This window comes from Camelus dromedarius, chromosome 10 (assembly GCF_036321535.1).
Source record: "Camelus dromedarius isolate mCamDro1 chromosome 10, mCamDro1.pat, whole genome shotgun sequence".
NCBI classification, from domain to species: domain Eukaryota; kingdom Metazoa; phylum Chordata; class Mammalia; order Artiodactyla; family Camelidae; genus Camelus; species Camelus dromedarius.
The window spans coordinates 34,450,328-34,466,068 of NC_087445.1; the positions used below are offsets into that span (position 1 = coordinate 34,450,328).

Genomic DNA, 15,741 nt, shown 5'->3' on the forward strand with positions numbered 1-15,741 from the left:
ATTAATTACCAGTGAGTGAGAGGGGGACCAGAAGGTCAAGCCTGAGGTCTCCTCACACCACACTTTCAAATACACACATCGCCAGAGAAGCTGTGGGACGTTCTAGGTGCCCCTCCCAGGCTCTCCCCAGGAACACCGGTGCAGCTGCTCTTTCCCTTCCTGGACTGTGACCTCCCTCCTTCTGAGAGAGTCTCTTCCTTTCCTGCCATAAATTCAAATGCCTATTGCTCCTCTCCAAATTCCTTCCTCTCTGCTCTAATAAATTTCCTCTTATCTTTTTGTCTTCCTGCCTCGCTCTGAATTTACACCTTTGTCTCAAGAGTGCCGGTGCTTCTAGAAATATTCTATTATTCCGAGAGCAAGGAGCTCAGGCCATTTCTTCCTGAAAGTAGGTTTCAGTCCTAATTTTCTGTACGAACCAACGTATCTTTTAACTGCTTTATCCCTAAATTGTGCCCCGGCTCCATCAGTCACACAACGAGTTGGGATTCTGATCTTTCAGGATTGTGTTTTCTTACAGAGCAAGGTTACTTAAAAATCGTATCTGACTCAAGTATTCATTTGTTCATTCCTTCCTCCCTTCATTCATTCACTCAACCGGTGAATAACAAAAGGCATCATAGCAACTAGAAAAGTCCAGAAGATGTGTCCTCTGTCCTTAAGGAGCTGCTAATTCACATACATACATAGAATCAAAGGCAGTGTGGACAAGGGCCAGGTGGACATACAGTACACGGCGTGAGTTCCTATAAAACAGAGCTGTGCTTGCCCACTCCCGACAAAAAGTGATCATTAATAAAAGTTAAAAAGTGCAATCAACAATGCGTGCTTTCCTCTCTCTCCACAGTTCAAACTGGTCGGTTCCCTCGACCAACAGACTCCATGTTAACGAAATCTTTTATTTTAGTATGGGAAAGAAAGCATAACTTTCCCAGCTGTTTTAGATTTCATTGTTCTCAATTTGGAAATCAAAGCACGGTTCTGATTCTCATTCTCTAAAAACACTTGCTTTACAAAGAAGCCAGATCTCCGCGGAGTCAAGTTCTTCAGAAAACCAGCTTCTCTGGTCCCGTACAGAGCAAGCTCTAGCTGCCGTTTTCTCTACCAAGTCCCTCACTATTGCCCTGACTTCCACGTACTGCCTCAGCTGTGCACATGTCTCACTTTCCTAGATCAAAAGACGGTGCTTAAATGTAAAGAACTTAAAAACAGGGCCTGGAAACACAGCAGCCATAAAAGACCTGCCTGTCATCCTCACAGGGTAAACACTGGGGAGAAAGTTAAAATTGAAGTTGAGGAACTGCATCTTTCAGAGTGCTCTGGTTCATCAAGCAGTCGTTTTTTATTTTAAAGCCATCATATCAGAGCATGTTGCTACTGCATCAACTCTGAGATCTACTGTATTAAAAAATGTTTTATTATGTTATTTTATTTTCCTCCCCAAAAGATGAAAACACCTTCAGCTTTAAAACGAAGAAGTTTTGGAAATTGAGTTTTCAATATACAGAAATTCGTTTCACCAAAAATACCAGGACTTGAACCACATTTCAAGTGTCCCTGATGTTAGTGATCCTCTAGAAAATATATTTTTAGCTTCTGACGGGAGCCTCCGTCTTATTCTTGTCATTCCAAGCATCCAGAAAAGAGAGAAACATGATTATTAAGAACCTAGCAAAGCAAAATCATTCCATAACTAAACACGTTAAGAGATACTTACATAACCTCTCCACCAGCTGCTACCCGGGAGGCTGACAGAGGAGACCGGAGACCCAGAGCCGGCCTTCGTCTCCTCTCCACCTCAAATCCAGACTTAGTAACAGAAACCTACCGCTCGCTTTGGCTTCCGAGTAGGAGGGGCCATCCTCAAAAGTGAAGATCTGGGACATGCTCTGGCCCAGGTAGGAAGGAGGCGGGTAGTAAGAATGCATCCTGTACTGGGAACTCACTGCGTGGCGGTTCTCCGAGTTTTTCATCTGCTTAAGAAAAAAGAAGGAATATACTGAGACCACAGTTGCATTTTACAATCATTACAAGAATTAACTACTTCTTTAAATTAAGGGAATAGCCTATTAAAGTTGGAAGCATCCTCGCCCATGAATGAGCTCTAGAAATACTAGTGCACAGACTCTAGAAATACTAGAACTGAGCAGGCCAAGGGGCGTTTTCCCTCTTGGGGTCCCCTCTAAAAGTACCCCTCTAATTCCAACTGCTCATATGATGCTTGAATAGTAAGCATAAGAGAGAATAGGGCGGAAAAGATGGCGCTGAGGCGCCAACAGAATCCAACCCAATCCCTGTGACACTGACCAGTGCGTTTGACCAGGAGCAAGTTATTTAACTTCCTCATGTGTTTCGTCATGTGTAAAATTGGCATCTTACTTTGGTTACCTCAGTCTTCACATCAAGAGAATGTTTTTTAAAAACAACATGCAACCCCGTGTGAGGGTCAGCTGTTGTCATCAGCATGATGCTGCGCTGAATACTGTTACTCAGAGTCCATTCCCACCCACTCCTGTGCTTTTCCCTATAGCAGGGAGCGAAGTCTGGGATCTGTCTCCTGGACTCTCTTGTCACCAGAGTTCTGGAGATGATTTGGATTCTGCTCATAGGACATGAAATGAGATTTGGAAGACAGAAGGGTCAGTGGCAGCTGATCCTTGACTGTCAGACCCTGCCTTTGGGAACATCGGGCAGCTTTTACGTAAGGAGTCCCCCACAGCTCCTTGACCTCTCGTTCAGGCTAAGGAGTTGAAACCTCCAGGCTTAAAAGGGGTCCCAGTCCACACTTCTGCTTTTCTGGCTCTTCCTGGCCACTTCCACAAACACCCAGAAAAGTTCTGAATCCTACACGGACTAGACAGTGAGCATTGAAGGCATAATCAGATTTTCACGCAAGAAAGCTAGACTAACAGCTAGACTGCAATTATTTATACTGCCTTTAAAAGACTAAATTTAGATGGTATTAACTTTATTTAAAAAGTCAACATAAGAGAACGTTCAAGGATAAACCAATTCTGTTTAAGAATTAAGGAATAATTTCAAAATCATGTTTTTCAATCAAATCTTTAGAATGCTACTTGATAAAAGTAAGTAGTATTAACTTGACAGAGCCTGGCAGGATAAAAGTAGATACTGGGCTTCAAGATTTTCTATGAGCTTTTAAATTTTGGACAATTTCCCAAGTGATACAGGCCTAGGGATTACGGCTTTGCTTGGAGGAAATGAAACCCGCCTAACTCTCTGATCTCTCTATGCTAATCGGAGAAGCTCAAGGGATTCATTTTTGACCCTCCCAACTGCTCCTCAGCCCAGATGTCCGCTCTAATGGGTGGATTACTTTTTGCAGAAGCAAAAAAAAAAACTCTATTCCACTCGATTATGTCCTTACAAGTGAAGTTTATCTGGCAAGTTCCCTTTATCCTTCCTACTTTGGTTTTTTTTTTTTTTTTGATGCATATAAAACAGTGTCTCTTCTAGCTCAATCACACACACAATCATTTTCCACCATTCTATAAATCTTTACTAAATAAGAGGGCAGGACAAGCTGTACTTGGAAATAGCCAAAGGGGAAAAACTGTCTGCCTTTAATGAGTGAGCCCAAGTCAGAAGCCATTAAGGAGCTGTGAAATCACTTAAAGTAAGAATCAATGGTCAGTTTACTGCACAGACCCTGTTATCAATTAGACCAGGGCTTCCCAGGGCTCTCTTCATGGGTATTCAGATAGCCTGGGGATCCTGTTAAAAAGCACATTCTGATTCAGTAAGTCCAGGGTGGAGGCCTCACAGTGTGACGCGCTCTCAATCAGCATCTCAATCAGGGGATGCTGATTTTCTGCTCAAGGGACTAGAATAAATGATCCTTTCTCCCATTCTTGGGGCCTTTAGGGGCTGTGACCAAAGGAGGACCTTCTAAAACATTTTTTTGACCAGCTATTTACAAGCATCAACTTTCCACCTGAACTGAGGGGAGGAGGAAATGATGTAAAAGGCATTTCAAATTTTTTCATTATTTTTCTTTTTATATCTAAGATTCCCCAGAGCTAAAGAACTTCTTTCAGGGGTCTGCCACCATCCAGAACTCCTGCAGCCATAATAATGAACTCAAACATGCTTTGCATTCAAGAGCCATTTCTGCTTCTGCAGGCTTCCCTCGGGTCTACTACACAGACACAGGCTGAGTAACGAACACTGAGCTGGAAGCCAAGTGCCAACTTTTAAGTATGAAGTGCCCTAATGTAACTCATGGAGCTTCCCAGCTCTGAGGTGGTGGTGAGCTGGTTACTTCTTCTGCTCTGACAATACCTTCCAATCAGTTCTTCAGGGAAAATGCTTTTCAGTTTTCTCCACGTACAAGAAAACTGAGAGGATGAGAGCCTGCAGGCTCTGCAAAATGCTGGATTTTTTTTCCCTTTTACTGTGAATTTTGTATAAAGCCTCTTTTCAAAATATTTGAAAAATGTTCACTGAGAGTCTAGATAAGGGGTCAGCTAACTTCTTTGGTAAATGGCCAAAGAGTAACTATCTCAGGCTTTGCGAGCCACAGGGTCTCTAGACAATCAGTAAATGAATGAGAGTGGCTCTGTTCCAATAAAGCTTTATTTATAAAAATGCACCTGTTTCTCAACCTTCACTCCCAGTGCAATACTGGGGAAGGAGGGGGACCAGCACCGATGCCTGGGCTCCACCCAGAGCATCAGATTTCACTGGTCTGGGATGCTGCTGGGGCACTGGAGTTTTTCAAATCTCCGCAGATAATTCTAATCTGACACCCAGATTAAGAACTAGTATTCTAGAATTACCTACGTATTTCCCATACCCGGAGAAGCACAAAATCACAACATCCCCAGTATTAACTAAAAAAGGCAAAAGGTTAAGTCTCACAGACTGGTCAACTGCTGCCAATCCCAATATGTATAATATTTGAAAAGAGATTCAGATAAACTGTTGGGTTCTTTTTTCCTTTCAGCTCAAGCTTACTGGAAAATAGACGCAATTTCAAACCCATGTTCATATTTATTTCTCCCCTTAATTCCTTTTCTATGTTTTCAGAAAGCATCAGATAACAAGGATTATTTAGAAATAGGTATTGAGTTAACTGAACTTAGATTTTTCAATTTCTCCCATGAATCCTGAAGACTGAGCTATAAAAGACCTCCAGCAAAAGAAGAAGATACAAAGGGTCAGACTCCACCTGAGGTGATCAAAATGTGAACTTACTGAGGCCTTCACCTGCTCCTAAATGGAAGATTAATCTACAAATAACCACCATGTGACAATTCAGATGTAAGAAAGCCAGCTAGAAGCATTTCTAAGTGCATGTGTAAACCTCTGAGACATGGAGTTAAAAAATGAATTGTGATTCACCCAGAAAGTATAGAAAATGGCATGGAAAAATGAGACTTAGAACTCTAGATCGCTTCTTGCTCCCTTCTAACTAAAACAAACAAACAAAAAAATCACAGTATGCTACTTAAGGCTTAGACAAAAATGGAATAAATAAGGAAAACCTTGAAACGTGCTGTTTTACTTTAAACCAGCAATACTCAACTGAGGGCAGTTTGTCCCCCAGGGGACAACTGGCAAAGTCTGGAGACACTTTCAATTGTCACAACTAGGTGGGGGGCGGTGCTACTGGCACCTGGGAGCAGAGACCAGGATGCCGATAACCATCCTCCAGCGCAGTCCTCGTAACGCAGACGCGACCGATTCACCATTCTGATAGTGCCACGCGGGAGAAAACTTGCTTTAAACTAACCTAATGCCACCCCCTTGTGCTCGCCCTTCACCTCCAGCTGAAACAGCAAAGTTCTACTGAGGGACAGAAGGTGCTCACAAAGGAAAGAAACTGCGCAGTTCTGCTAAAAAGAGATTTATTTTTCATTCAAGATTTTATTTTTTATTCCTTTAAATTAAACAAACAAACCAAGTAAAACATAAAAGCCCAGGATTCCAGTGAATTATGGGTACTATTATTATTAGCATGTGGTAGCTGGCAAGCAAGAGGCATGTTTTATAATCTCATTACCCACCCCAAGTCTGAGTATGTGTGACCTGCGATGGGAGCTGGGCTGGCAGGGAACGTGCGTGCTGGTAGTATTAACCCCGGACGACAACCTCAGAGCTTCGGGTTTTATTTTATTAAACTGTTGAGAACATACAGCACAGTAAACCTGAACCACAGGTTTCCTTCTTATACACCGCAGACACCCTTCTTTATTGTAACAATAAAGTTCCAACATGTAAAAGTGTTAGGCCTCACTTCCTTTAAAAAAAAATCCTAAATACTACTCAGTGGTGGTCTATTAATGCTTCAGATAGGAAGAGGGTCTGGTCTTACCTAGAACCCAACAATCCATCCAGGAAATGGCTGGAAGATTCCTGAGGACCAAGCTGTCCTCTAGTTTTGATTAAGCTTGGCTCAGCTGCACAGAATTGAGAGTCAGCGAAGAAAGGGAATGGTCATCCTAAGAAGAGGGACTGTGGAGGATAATATTCCTAACTGCAAACTCTGACATTTAAACAGTGGCACAGAGTGAGAAAAAGCCAAACTATGAAAATGGCTCCCTTTCCTGGAGCCTGGGAGGGTTTTGATGCATTTTGGGGGTTCACAAAAGAAAGGGGCAGGGCCACCTGGAAACAGCCTCTGGGACTAGCCCAGGGCCCTTCTCTTTTTCCCAAACCACTAACCTTAGAGGGATTTTCAAGCTCCTGGGTCAGAAACTTCTATTTGTGATTCACAAATCTAAAACACAAACCCTGACTTCCCAGCTGAAGTCACACAGAGCCAGGCAGAAAATATGCATCAATTACATAAAAGCTAGGAGGAAACAGCTTCAGCAAAAGAGCTGGTTTGAACTTTAAATTGGGTTAATAACTGTCAAGTCAAAGTACTGCACTCTCCCTAACATGCAAGTCTCTGAGAGCATTATGTCACATCTCTGAAGAGGTGGCGGGGGGCTCTGGCATGGTGACATTCTTCATGTAAGTTTCCCGAGAAAATGTACCTTGCCAAATCTCATGGCAGGTAAGAGGGGGATGGGGCTGGGTTGGAATGGGAACTATAGAGACTTGAGTCCTCCACAATGCAATCAGCATGAACACAGGCAGAAACTGCACAGAGACATCAGAAAACTTGGTTCTGCTCACAAAGGGATTAAGCAGAGAAGGTGAGTTGGCCTCAAAAGTCTCTCTCTGCTAAACCAAGCCACCTTTCCCATCTTAAAGTAAGACATTTGCTTATTATAAGGACCTACTCATTGCCTTTGAATTTTAACAACTCTACATTTTCATTACTCTGAGATTAAGTAAGAAACTTTTTTGAGGGTTGTCAGTCTGAAAATGAGAAGAAAAGATGCCTGTAACCACACATTCAGGAACGCTGATTTTAGGACCAGACGTATCAGAGGCAACCATTTCTGCTCCCATCTTGATGGACAAAGTTAATTAACCTCTGCTACTCTGTTCCAACCTACTGTTTTAGACAAAACTAGTGACCCACAAACAATATGTTACCATCAGAATCTCAACGGCGGCAACACCAAGAGATATAGCTCCATCAGCAGTATCGGGAAATAAGCCACTTGGATTAGCTGCTCTAAGAAATATGGATTATATTCACGTCACACATGAGCTGTCGGAAACATGAGGATACTTTCAGCATAAATCAGCAGTGTGAAGGGTATCTTATGAGTCCTGAACATGACAGACTGCTTGCAGGGCACGGTGAGACTGTCTCGGGCCACCTTCTAAGTGTCAGGACACGCGCATGTGCTGGATCCGAACCGGCACGAAAACTCGGAACGCAGGCTGGTGACCGCCGATGGGCACACCCGCCTCACAGGCGGTCAGCAGCCTGGAAAGGTGCTTCCCACTCCAAAATCCACCTCTCAGCAACCGAAACAACCCAAGAATGACCAAAAATCTGTTCCCCTAAAGTGCACAGAAGTGTTTGTGTATGTGTGCATGTGTGACTGAAGTCTGGTTACTATGATCAGAACTAGGACTCTCCCCACGTTAAGTGTCTGCAAATATTAATTACCTCTTAAAGTAGCTTGTATCATAAGATGCAAGAAGACACTATGACACTTCTCAGGGCTTCACACCAGGAAAAGAAGAAACGTGTGCTGACCATGAGGAAGGCAGAGATGGGAGTGTGGACGAGCCCCCATTTGCCACCTGTGATGTGACAAGTTACTCCACTTCCTGAGCCTCAGCCTCCTCGCCCACAAAAGGAGATGCCAATCCAGGACAGGCCGAGTTCCAGGGCTGAGGGGAGCAGCAGGGAGGAGGGGCGCCAGGCTGTTCAGAACTTGTCCTGTCACGCCGTCCCCTCCCCTCTCTGGCCTCCCGCTGTGGGGGCATCAGTGGAGGAGTGGTCACACCCAGGGACCCCTCAGAGTTACCATATGACTCTGAGCCCTTTCACAGGAGTCAGGGATCCAGGGGCAGAGAGGGCGGCAGAAAAAACCTGCCCATTACATACTTCAAAAATTATTTAAAGTCTGTAAATATTTGTCTGATATTTGAAAGAAAAATCCATTGTCCAAAATGTTTCTACTTTTCACATTTAAAAACTTGAAAAACCAACTCAAGAAACTACATTGACACTATCTCACACACACACACAGAGAGACAGTGAAAAGGCTCCTTCACATTATTTGGTCTCATACCAGGACCCAAGACATAAAATTATTCCGTCTGCCTTCCTTCCCTTAGTACTGGCTAGGAATTGCCAAAAACAGTATTAGTGAGAAAGAATGTGACAAAAAAAGGTGTGAAAAATAAAATGAGGAGAAAATTCCTTTTTCCCTGTTCTTCAATCTTCTTATGAACCCCCCGCCCCTCACCTCAGGAACTCATGCATCTCAAGGATATGCCCTCAGGGTCAGGGGTCTCCCAAGAAGAGGGCACTGAAAGCAGCCTGTCCTGGCTGCACTAAGGGGATACACTCTCTCCAGAGCACTTTTCAAAAATAATAAAACACACAAAGTCAATCTGCTTCTAATTAGCGCCCTGCAGGGGCAATTTTAAGTGACAGTAGTGGTAAAATAGTTATTTTCACCTCGCCCCACCCCACCCCTGGGCCCAGCACTGCACAGGGCCCGCCTGTCCACGAGGCACCACAGCCCTCCGGGGAGACCTCCAGACTCTGACCACAGTGGCCATCAGAGAATGATACGTGTCATTCTCTGATCTCTCATCCAACCACTGTGAGCTGGCGCCGGAGGGCACAGTCCAGCACTGGGCCAAGGTCGGAGCTGGTGCTCAACAAATGAATGATAAACACACCGAGGAGTTTCTTATGCATGCTGTTTCATACGGGGATTTCCCATAACCCTACTCTTTTTGTTTTTCTACTACCATATTCCTAACATAGCTCAAAAAGAGGGCAAATTTGCCTCTGTTAAGCATTTCCTTGATTTCGGTCTTTATTCAACTAATGAGGGCCACTTAACAGGCCACAGAAATATGGACTCCCAAGAAATTTTAGCATCGCTCATCCACACACTTAAACATTCTGAAAAGCAACTAATTGTATACCATATTTACATCTACTTAAGAATAAGGGTAACCTAAAAAAGGCAAACACAAATAGGTAAGATTTTGGCCACCAACCCAACCAAATCAAGTCTGAAAGCTTTCAAAAACTGTGATCTAATTATCTAATTTTCAAGTAGATTACAGACTCCCCAAATGACTGTATTATTTACTAACCCGATGCTACCGTGTCAGAGATCATGTTGTGTAACAATCTCGCAACAGACTGATGGTGTCTTTCTTTTTGCCTGCAATTGAATTGTGGAGTCGTCCCTGGAGTGGACCAGCCCTTTCCAGGATTTCCCAACTCAGTCCAGATTAAACTGAACTCATGGAAGATTGGAAGTGACCCTGCAGGGCGGCCCTGGATTTACTGGAGTCCCTCAAAGGTTCCTCCTAAGAATCCAAGGCTACCCTCCCTCCGGATTTCCTGGGCTGCTACTGGACTGTGTCAGCCAGACTTAGAAACAGTCCCTTGGGAGGGCCAGGGCCCAGCCCTCCCCCAAAATCTTCTCTCAGACCCAGCTGCCTTCCCCCGTGCCCCGGTTTCCAGAGGCCAGCTCCACTTTCTCCTGTAATCCACAGGTTTTTAACCAAAATACTCAGCCAAAGCAACTCTCCTGTGCATTGCTGTAGTGAAGGAACAGTCCTCAGCCCTACCTCTCACCACCCGAGTTCAGCTCCTACAATACCCACCACCTCCCTCAGCTCTGGTTCCAGACCAAGAGACACCAGGAATATCGTCATCACGGGCACCAATTCTCGCCAACAATGGTCCTCTTGTGGGACCAAAAGCTCACAAATCATTAAACTTTGGTAATCCCTCCAAGAAAACAACCATTCCTTCTAGGAAAAGCATAATAAATAACAGACGATAGCTTTCTGATCATGGCTTGTGTTCATCTAGAACGAGACAAAATAGCAATTCCGCTGGGAAAGTCCATGTCCACGAGGAGGTCGCTTAGAAATAGAAAGCCAGGACTGCATTCACGGGCTGCCAAGCTCCCAGGAAGCCCGGGCTTGCTGCCGCCCCTCCGCTACCCCGGCCCACAGAGCTTTTCTCCTGCAGGAAAAGGAGTACAATGGGAAGGCACAAGAGAACTGGGTTTATTATTTCTCCGTAAACGAGAAGAAGCTAACAAGGAATTACGTTTCAGAAGAGAAAATCGCAGACATGGCTGAGACTTGACAGGTCATTTAAAGGAAAGTTCAGAGTAGAGGCAACGTGACCCAAACCCAGGGAGGCCTGGCACCTTCACTTCACGGGCTTTAGACTTCTGGTGGTCTGTGATGACTTTAATGTTAAAACAGAAGACTCTTCAAGACTGGGTCCCTGAGCAGGGAAGCCCAACCCCTGTGTCCTCACTGTACCAGAAGGCAGGACCGACATGGGGTGCATGTGAGGAGTCCCACAGAATGCTGGCCCAGCACAGGGACGTTCACAGGGCTGAGATCAAAAGACAGGAAAAGACCGAAGCACTCTTCCTGCAAAGAGGCAGGGAGAAACAACTGCTAAAAGCAGCACTGTGAGGACCACGAAGAGCTGCACTGTTGTCACGGAGACCCGGCGCCGGGGCCGTGGATTCCAGGCTCCCTCTGGACTTCAGGTTAGTACAACTTTTCTAAAAGGGGGCGAGGGAGACAGGGATAGAGTTGCCAACTTTTTATATTGCTGAGTAAGGGCATTTACCAAAAAAAAAAAAAAAATCCTCATTTCATTAAAAAAATGTTGGAAGGGTACAGTCTCAATAAAAAACATTCTTTGAATTGAATACTTTGGCTGTAAGAAAACCCCCTTGCCCTTATTTTCCCCATTTCTCTGTAAACCAGCACAGGTAACATCCTGCACTCAGGACAGTGAACTTCAAGACACATTCCCAGTGAAGTAAGGAACAAGATGACACCGGCGTCCACCTCTGATACCTCAACCGAACGATGCATTGAGAACAGAAGTTAGAACTGGAGGTATTCAGGGGGAAGAAAGATGTCAGCATCAGTATTTTCCTATAAAATATCTGTCTAACCTAGAAACCCCAAAATAAGCAACTATAAAATTATCAGAATTACAGAGTTCACGGAAGTGGCCAGATACAATGCAAGTACACCTCAGCACAGCAACATCAACAGGAATGCACGTCTCTGAAATTCCCCTTTAAAAAACAAATCAGGGTGGTGAGCTCTAATAGTCCAAGGCCATATCTAATTTAATTCTTTTTTCCTGAGGAAAGAAATTGCTTTAAATGTCTTGACTTGAACATGGTCTTACGAATTCCTCTTCTTTGTGCTTAAAACCTTTGTGAGTTTTTCTTTCCAGAGGAAAAAGCCTGTCAGTGTCTATCCACCAACCAACAGTGGCCAATTGCGAATTTGCTCTAAAAACGGAAGCAGGGGCCAGTTTAAGCAGCCGAGGAAGTGGGTGATGGGGTTGGAGGGGCCGCCTAGTGGATCACCGGTGCCTGGGAGAGGGCGCCTAACCCAGAGTAAGAAGACCCAGGCTCCTCAGACAAGACACTTCATCGCTCTCAGCCAGAATCACTCAGGGGTCTGAGTGACCAGATGCACGTTATCCTGGGGGCCCTACGGTGCAGCTCATTGACCTGAGGCCAGCACAAACGTTTATCTCAAGTCTCCTACTTCACCTTAAAAATTGAAGGAGATTGTGTATTTTACCTTGTCCCTGTTTTTTATTTCACTTAGAAATATTAAAAATTAATGGCTTAATGAATGAATGGCTAACTATCATTGTCTCCCTGGGAACGGGAGCCGGGTTTAAGCCATGGCTGCCTATCCTGCACCCTGGCCGCTGGACCCTCCTGTGGGACCCCCGGGGCACATGCTGCCGAAGCCACTTCTCAGCATTCTTCCAGCTAACGGGTTGTTCTGATACTGAACCATGCTAATAAAAAGAGGAGGCCATGTGTAAACAAGGGCCTAGTCTGGCTGCTCGGCAAAGGATGGAGAACATCTGCCTGCAGGCCGCACAATCCAAATGGGCGGCTTTTACAGGAGCCCTGCTGGGCCCTCTGGCCTTTGGCAGGCAAGTGCTGGAGGGCCATCCCAGTAATGTCCACACGGGGGCGCCTTTCTCTGTGCTCCAAGGACTAGACGCCAGAATCTGATTTCTTTCCCACCTTGTGTCTCACTTTCAAATCCAGCGCTACTTGGATGATCCCCTAGTTCCATTCTCATTTACCAGATGATAACAACAGCCTTCCTCCAAGACCTCCTCTTCATATTTTTGACTGTGTGGCTCAGTGGTAGATCGCTAACACACAGTAGGACCTCGATGCCTGTTCACTTAATAACTGAATGCATTCCAGTGAGGAGCATAATCATAAATGGGCAACCGTATCTTGAGACCCTTCAGACAGAGCCCAAAAGAACCACCAGGAGGAAGGAAATCACCCACGCTGCCTTCTGACCACACCCTAGCTGTGGCCGGCACGTGGGTCTCCACCTCCAGCGGCACAAGCTTCTGAAAAGCTAATCAAGGGGGCACCTGCCACCGGGACTAAATGGAGATCCCGGTACAGCTCGGAGTCCTCCTATATTTATTTCTCCTTACTTGATATGCACCTCTCCCTTGTCAACCTGGTACAACACGTTTATTTAAGAGGTAATGTTGCCGTGGAGGAGTGCACCAGGCAATAAACAGCTTTTGCAGGCAATTAAATGCAGAAGTGAAATTGAGCTGCTGGTCAGTGGAACCAGCCATTCATCGTGAGTTTGTTCCAGTGTCACAAATGTTATTTCTGTTTCACAACAGGACAGGAATCTGTGATTGGGCCACAAATCTCCAGAGGCTGGAGACAGACCAAAAGCAATTAAAGCAGCTCTCAGCATGCGTTCTGGGCATCGACACGAAAGCGCCTTGGGATTCTGGGATCCTGGCCCAGTAGACGGCTATTTTTTTAAAATAGGCTTTGCACTTAGTAGGTGCTCAATAATTACTTGTGGCTTGCATGACTTTATAGGGAGACTTACAGAAAGTCTCCGCGCTACAACAAAAAGTCAATAGTTTCTTTTGTAAATAATTCAATACTCTGCCCACTAACCTCTAAAAAAGTCTGGCTTTAAAAAAAAAATGTATGATGATCTCCACTAGTGTCGATTTTTTTCTAGGAATCAGAAAGGTGCTCTCTGTTGGAAAACACTTCACGCTGTTCCCCCAAAACACACTGATACCCAAAAGCAGCAAAGGAAGGAGGATAACTTATAAAAGTTCTCACTCTGGTGAAGAGTCAGGAGGGAAGTCGGGTCTTAGCAACAGAGCCAAGAAAGTAGATGGAGGAGATGCTGCTAAGATTCAGGCCCTTCAGGTCGAGCCGGGGTCAGACCTGGGGAAGATCTAGTCAGAGAGACCAGCTCGGTGCCCTCCAGGCGCAGCTGTGGCCCACTTTCCACAAAGGAGACAGGAAAGCGTGGCTCCAACCAAGAGGGAGCCCCTCCCCGGCCCTCCCCGGGAGGCTTCCACCAGGAGGGGCAAGGCACCGGCCAAAGAGCAGAGCCAGGGCGCCCTCCCAGATCAGCAAGGCCGGGGGAGGCCCTGCCCCAGATGGCGGTCCCCTGCACCTCTGCCCTAACGGCCCAGTGACAACACGAGCTGTCCAGTTTCTACCCCTTCAACACTGGTTTTAAGTACTATCTGTAGGTGTTAGTATTTACTTATACACCCCTTAATAAACACATTTTGCACCATTATAATTCTTGTCTATGCTTCCAGTTTTCTACTTCCTAAATGGATCGAATTCTTCCCCATCTCGGATAAAACTGATTCCATGTACATTCATACTTGGCCCATATTCACATGTCACGACCTTCCAGTAACAACTAAAATGTGCATTATGCATACCCTATCTTATCCCAGAGGGGATCTGACATAGCTAACTAAAACACACATCAACAAAAAATTAAATAGATTTTTTTTATAAAAGCAGGGCCAAGAGAAAATAATGATTAATGAAATGAATTTACTGAAGTTCATGTCAGCATAGCGCTTCTTGGTCTACACAGACACTTCCTCATGCAGTAATCATCTCACTTCAGTCATTAAACTGTCGTCTTGTGTATCCCTGCAGTGATTCTATGAGTGTGGTACTATGCCCACTTTATAAACAAAACAACTGAGATTCAGAGGGTTAAGTACTTTGCTCAAGGTGACACAAACAGTTAAATCACAAATTAGGACCGAATATAGATCTCCAAGTACCAGACTCCATGTTCCTCAAAGCACACCGTACTATTTTCCCCAAATAAATAGGCCTGGTTTCTGGGCCAGGCTCTGTCACCAGCCAGCTGTGGGTGCCAAGCAAACCCCTCCGGCTCCAGCTCTCAGTCGTCCTGCAGCAGGATGGGCTGCGCTGGAGCTATGTGAGACCCACGTCAGCTCTGCTCAGCACTGGACAGGCGTTCACCTATCCTTCTGCAAACTGATGGCTTATGTGGATGCTGGCTCTTGTATTTTTAATATAAGAGTTTATTTCCAAGAGAACTGATTTCTGTGGGCATGACTACAAGGCTGTAAGTCAAGTTTGTGTTCATGTTTGCTTACAAGATTAATCCACAGACTCATAAAACGTCAGGCTTAGAAGGGATGGAGAGGCCACATGGTCAAACCCTCTCATCTCCACTGTGAGGATCATCTTCCATGTCACAAACCCACTGCAGCTGGGCCCAGATGTGCTTAGGATTAATCACATTCAAAGAAAATATGTATGCAGATTCCAAAAGCAACTTCCAAACTGCAAGGGATTCAGCACATTTTAAACACCAAAGGCCAAGACTGTATTTCAGGGGAGTGTCTGGGGCTCTGTGTTCAGCCACCTGAAGTACCCCACCTCATCACTGTTCTGGAAGTTTCTGCTTATTTCCAGTCCCCACAAATGAAGACAGAAAATCAGAAGAGCAGTGGGTCCAAGAAGATCCCCAGTGAAAAGCAAAGGACTTAGGTAGGAATTCCAAGCCCTGAGAGCTAAAGAGGGTCTCCGTATTCATACTTAATTAACAGCCGTCTCTGCAGCCCCGAGTCTGTTGCAGATCCAGCGATAACCAGACCGAGCAGGGAAACACACTTTGGAGCCAGACAGATACAAACTCCAGCTCCCTGTCTGGTGGCTGTGTGGTGGTGCGGGCCTCTGAGTCTCGATGTCCTCACCTATGAAAAAGGGACAATTCCACCTGCCTCCCAGGGCTGTGGGGAGGACT

General features: G+C 45.2%; 1 protein-coding gene across 2 annotated transcripts in view; it reads right to left on the minus strand.

Moving 5' to 3' along the window:
* The window catches only part of DMRT1 (doublesex and mab-3 related transcription factor 1), a 92,654-nt gene that overhangs the window by 39,184 nt on the left and 37,729 nt on the right, over positions 1 to 15,741 (minus strand). Inside the window, exon 4 of one of the 2 annotated variants that reach the window (XM_031449801.2) lies at positions 1,829 to 1,973. In XM_031449801.2, coding sequence (XP_031305661.2) covers positions 1,829 to 1,973 — 145 coding nt within the window. Of the gene's footprint in view, positions 1 to 1,828; positions 1,977 to 15,741 lie in introns of both variants that reach the window. The other variant, XM_031449800.2, reaches the window with a different exon arrangement.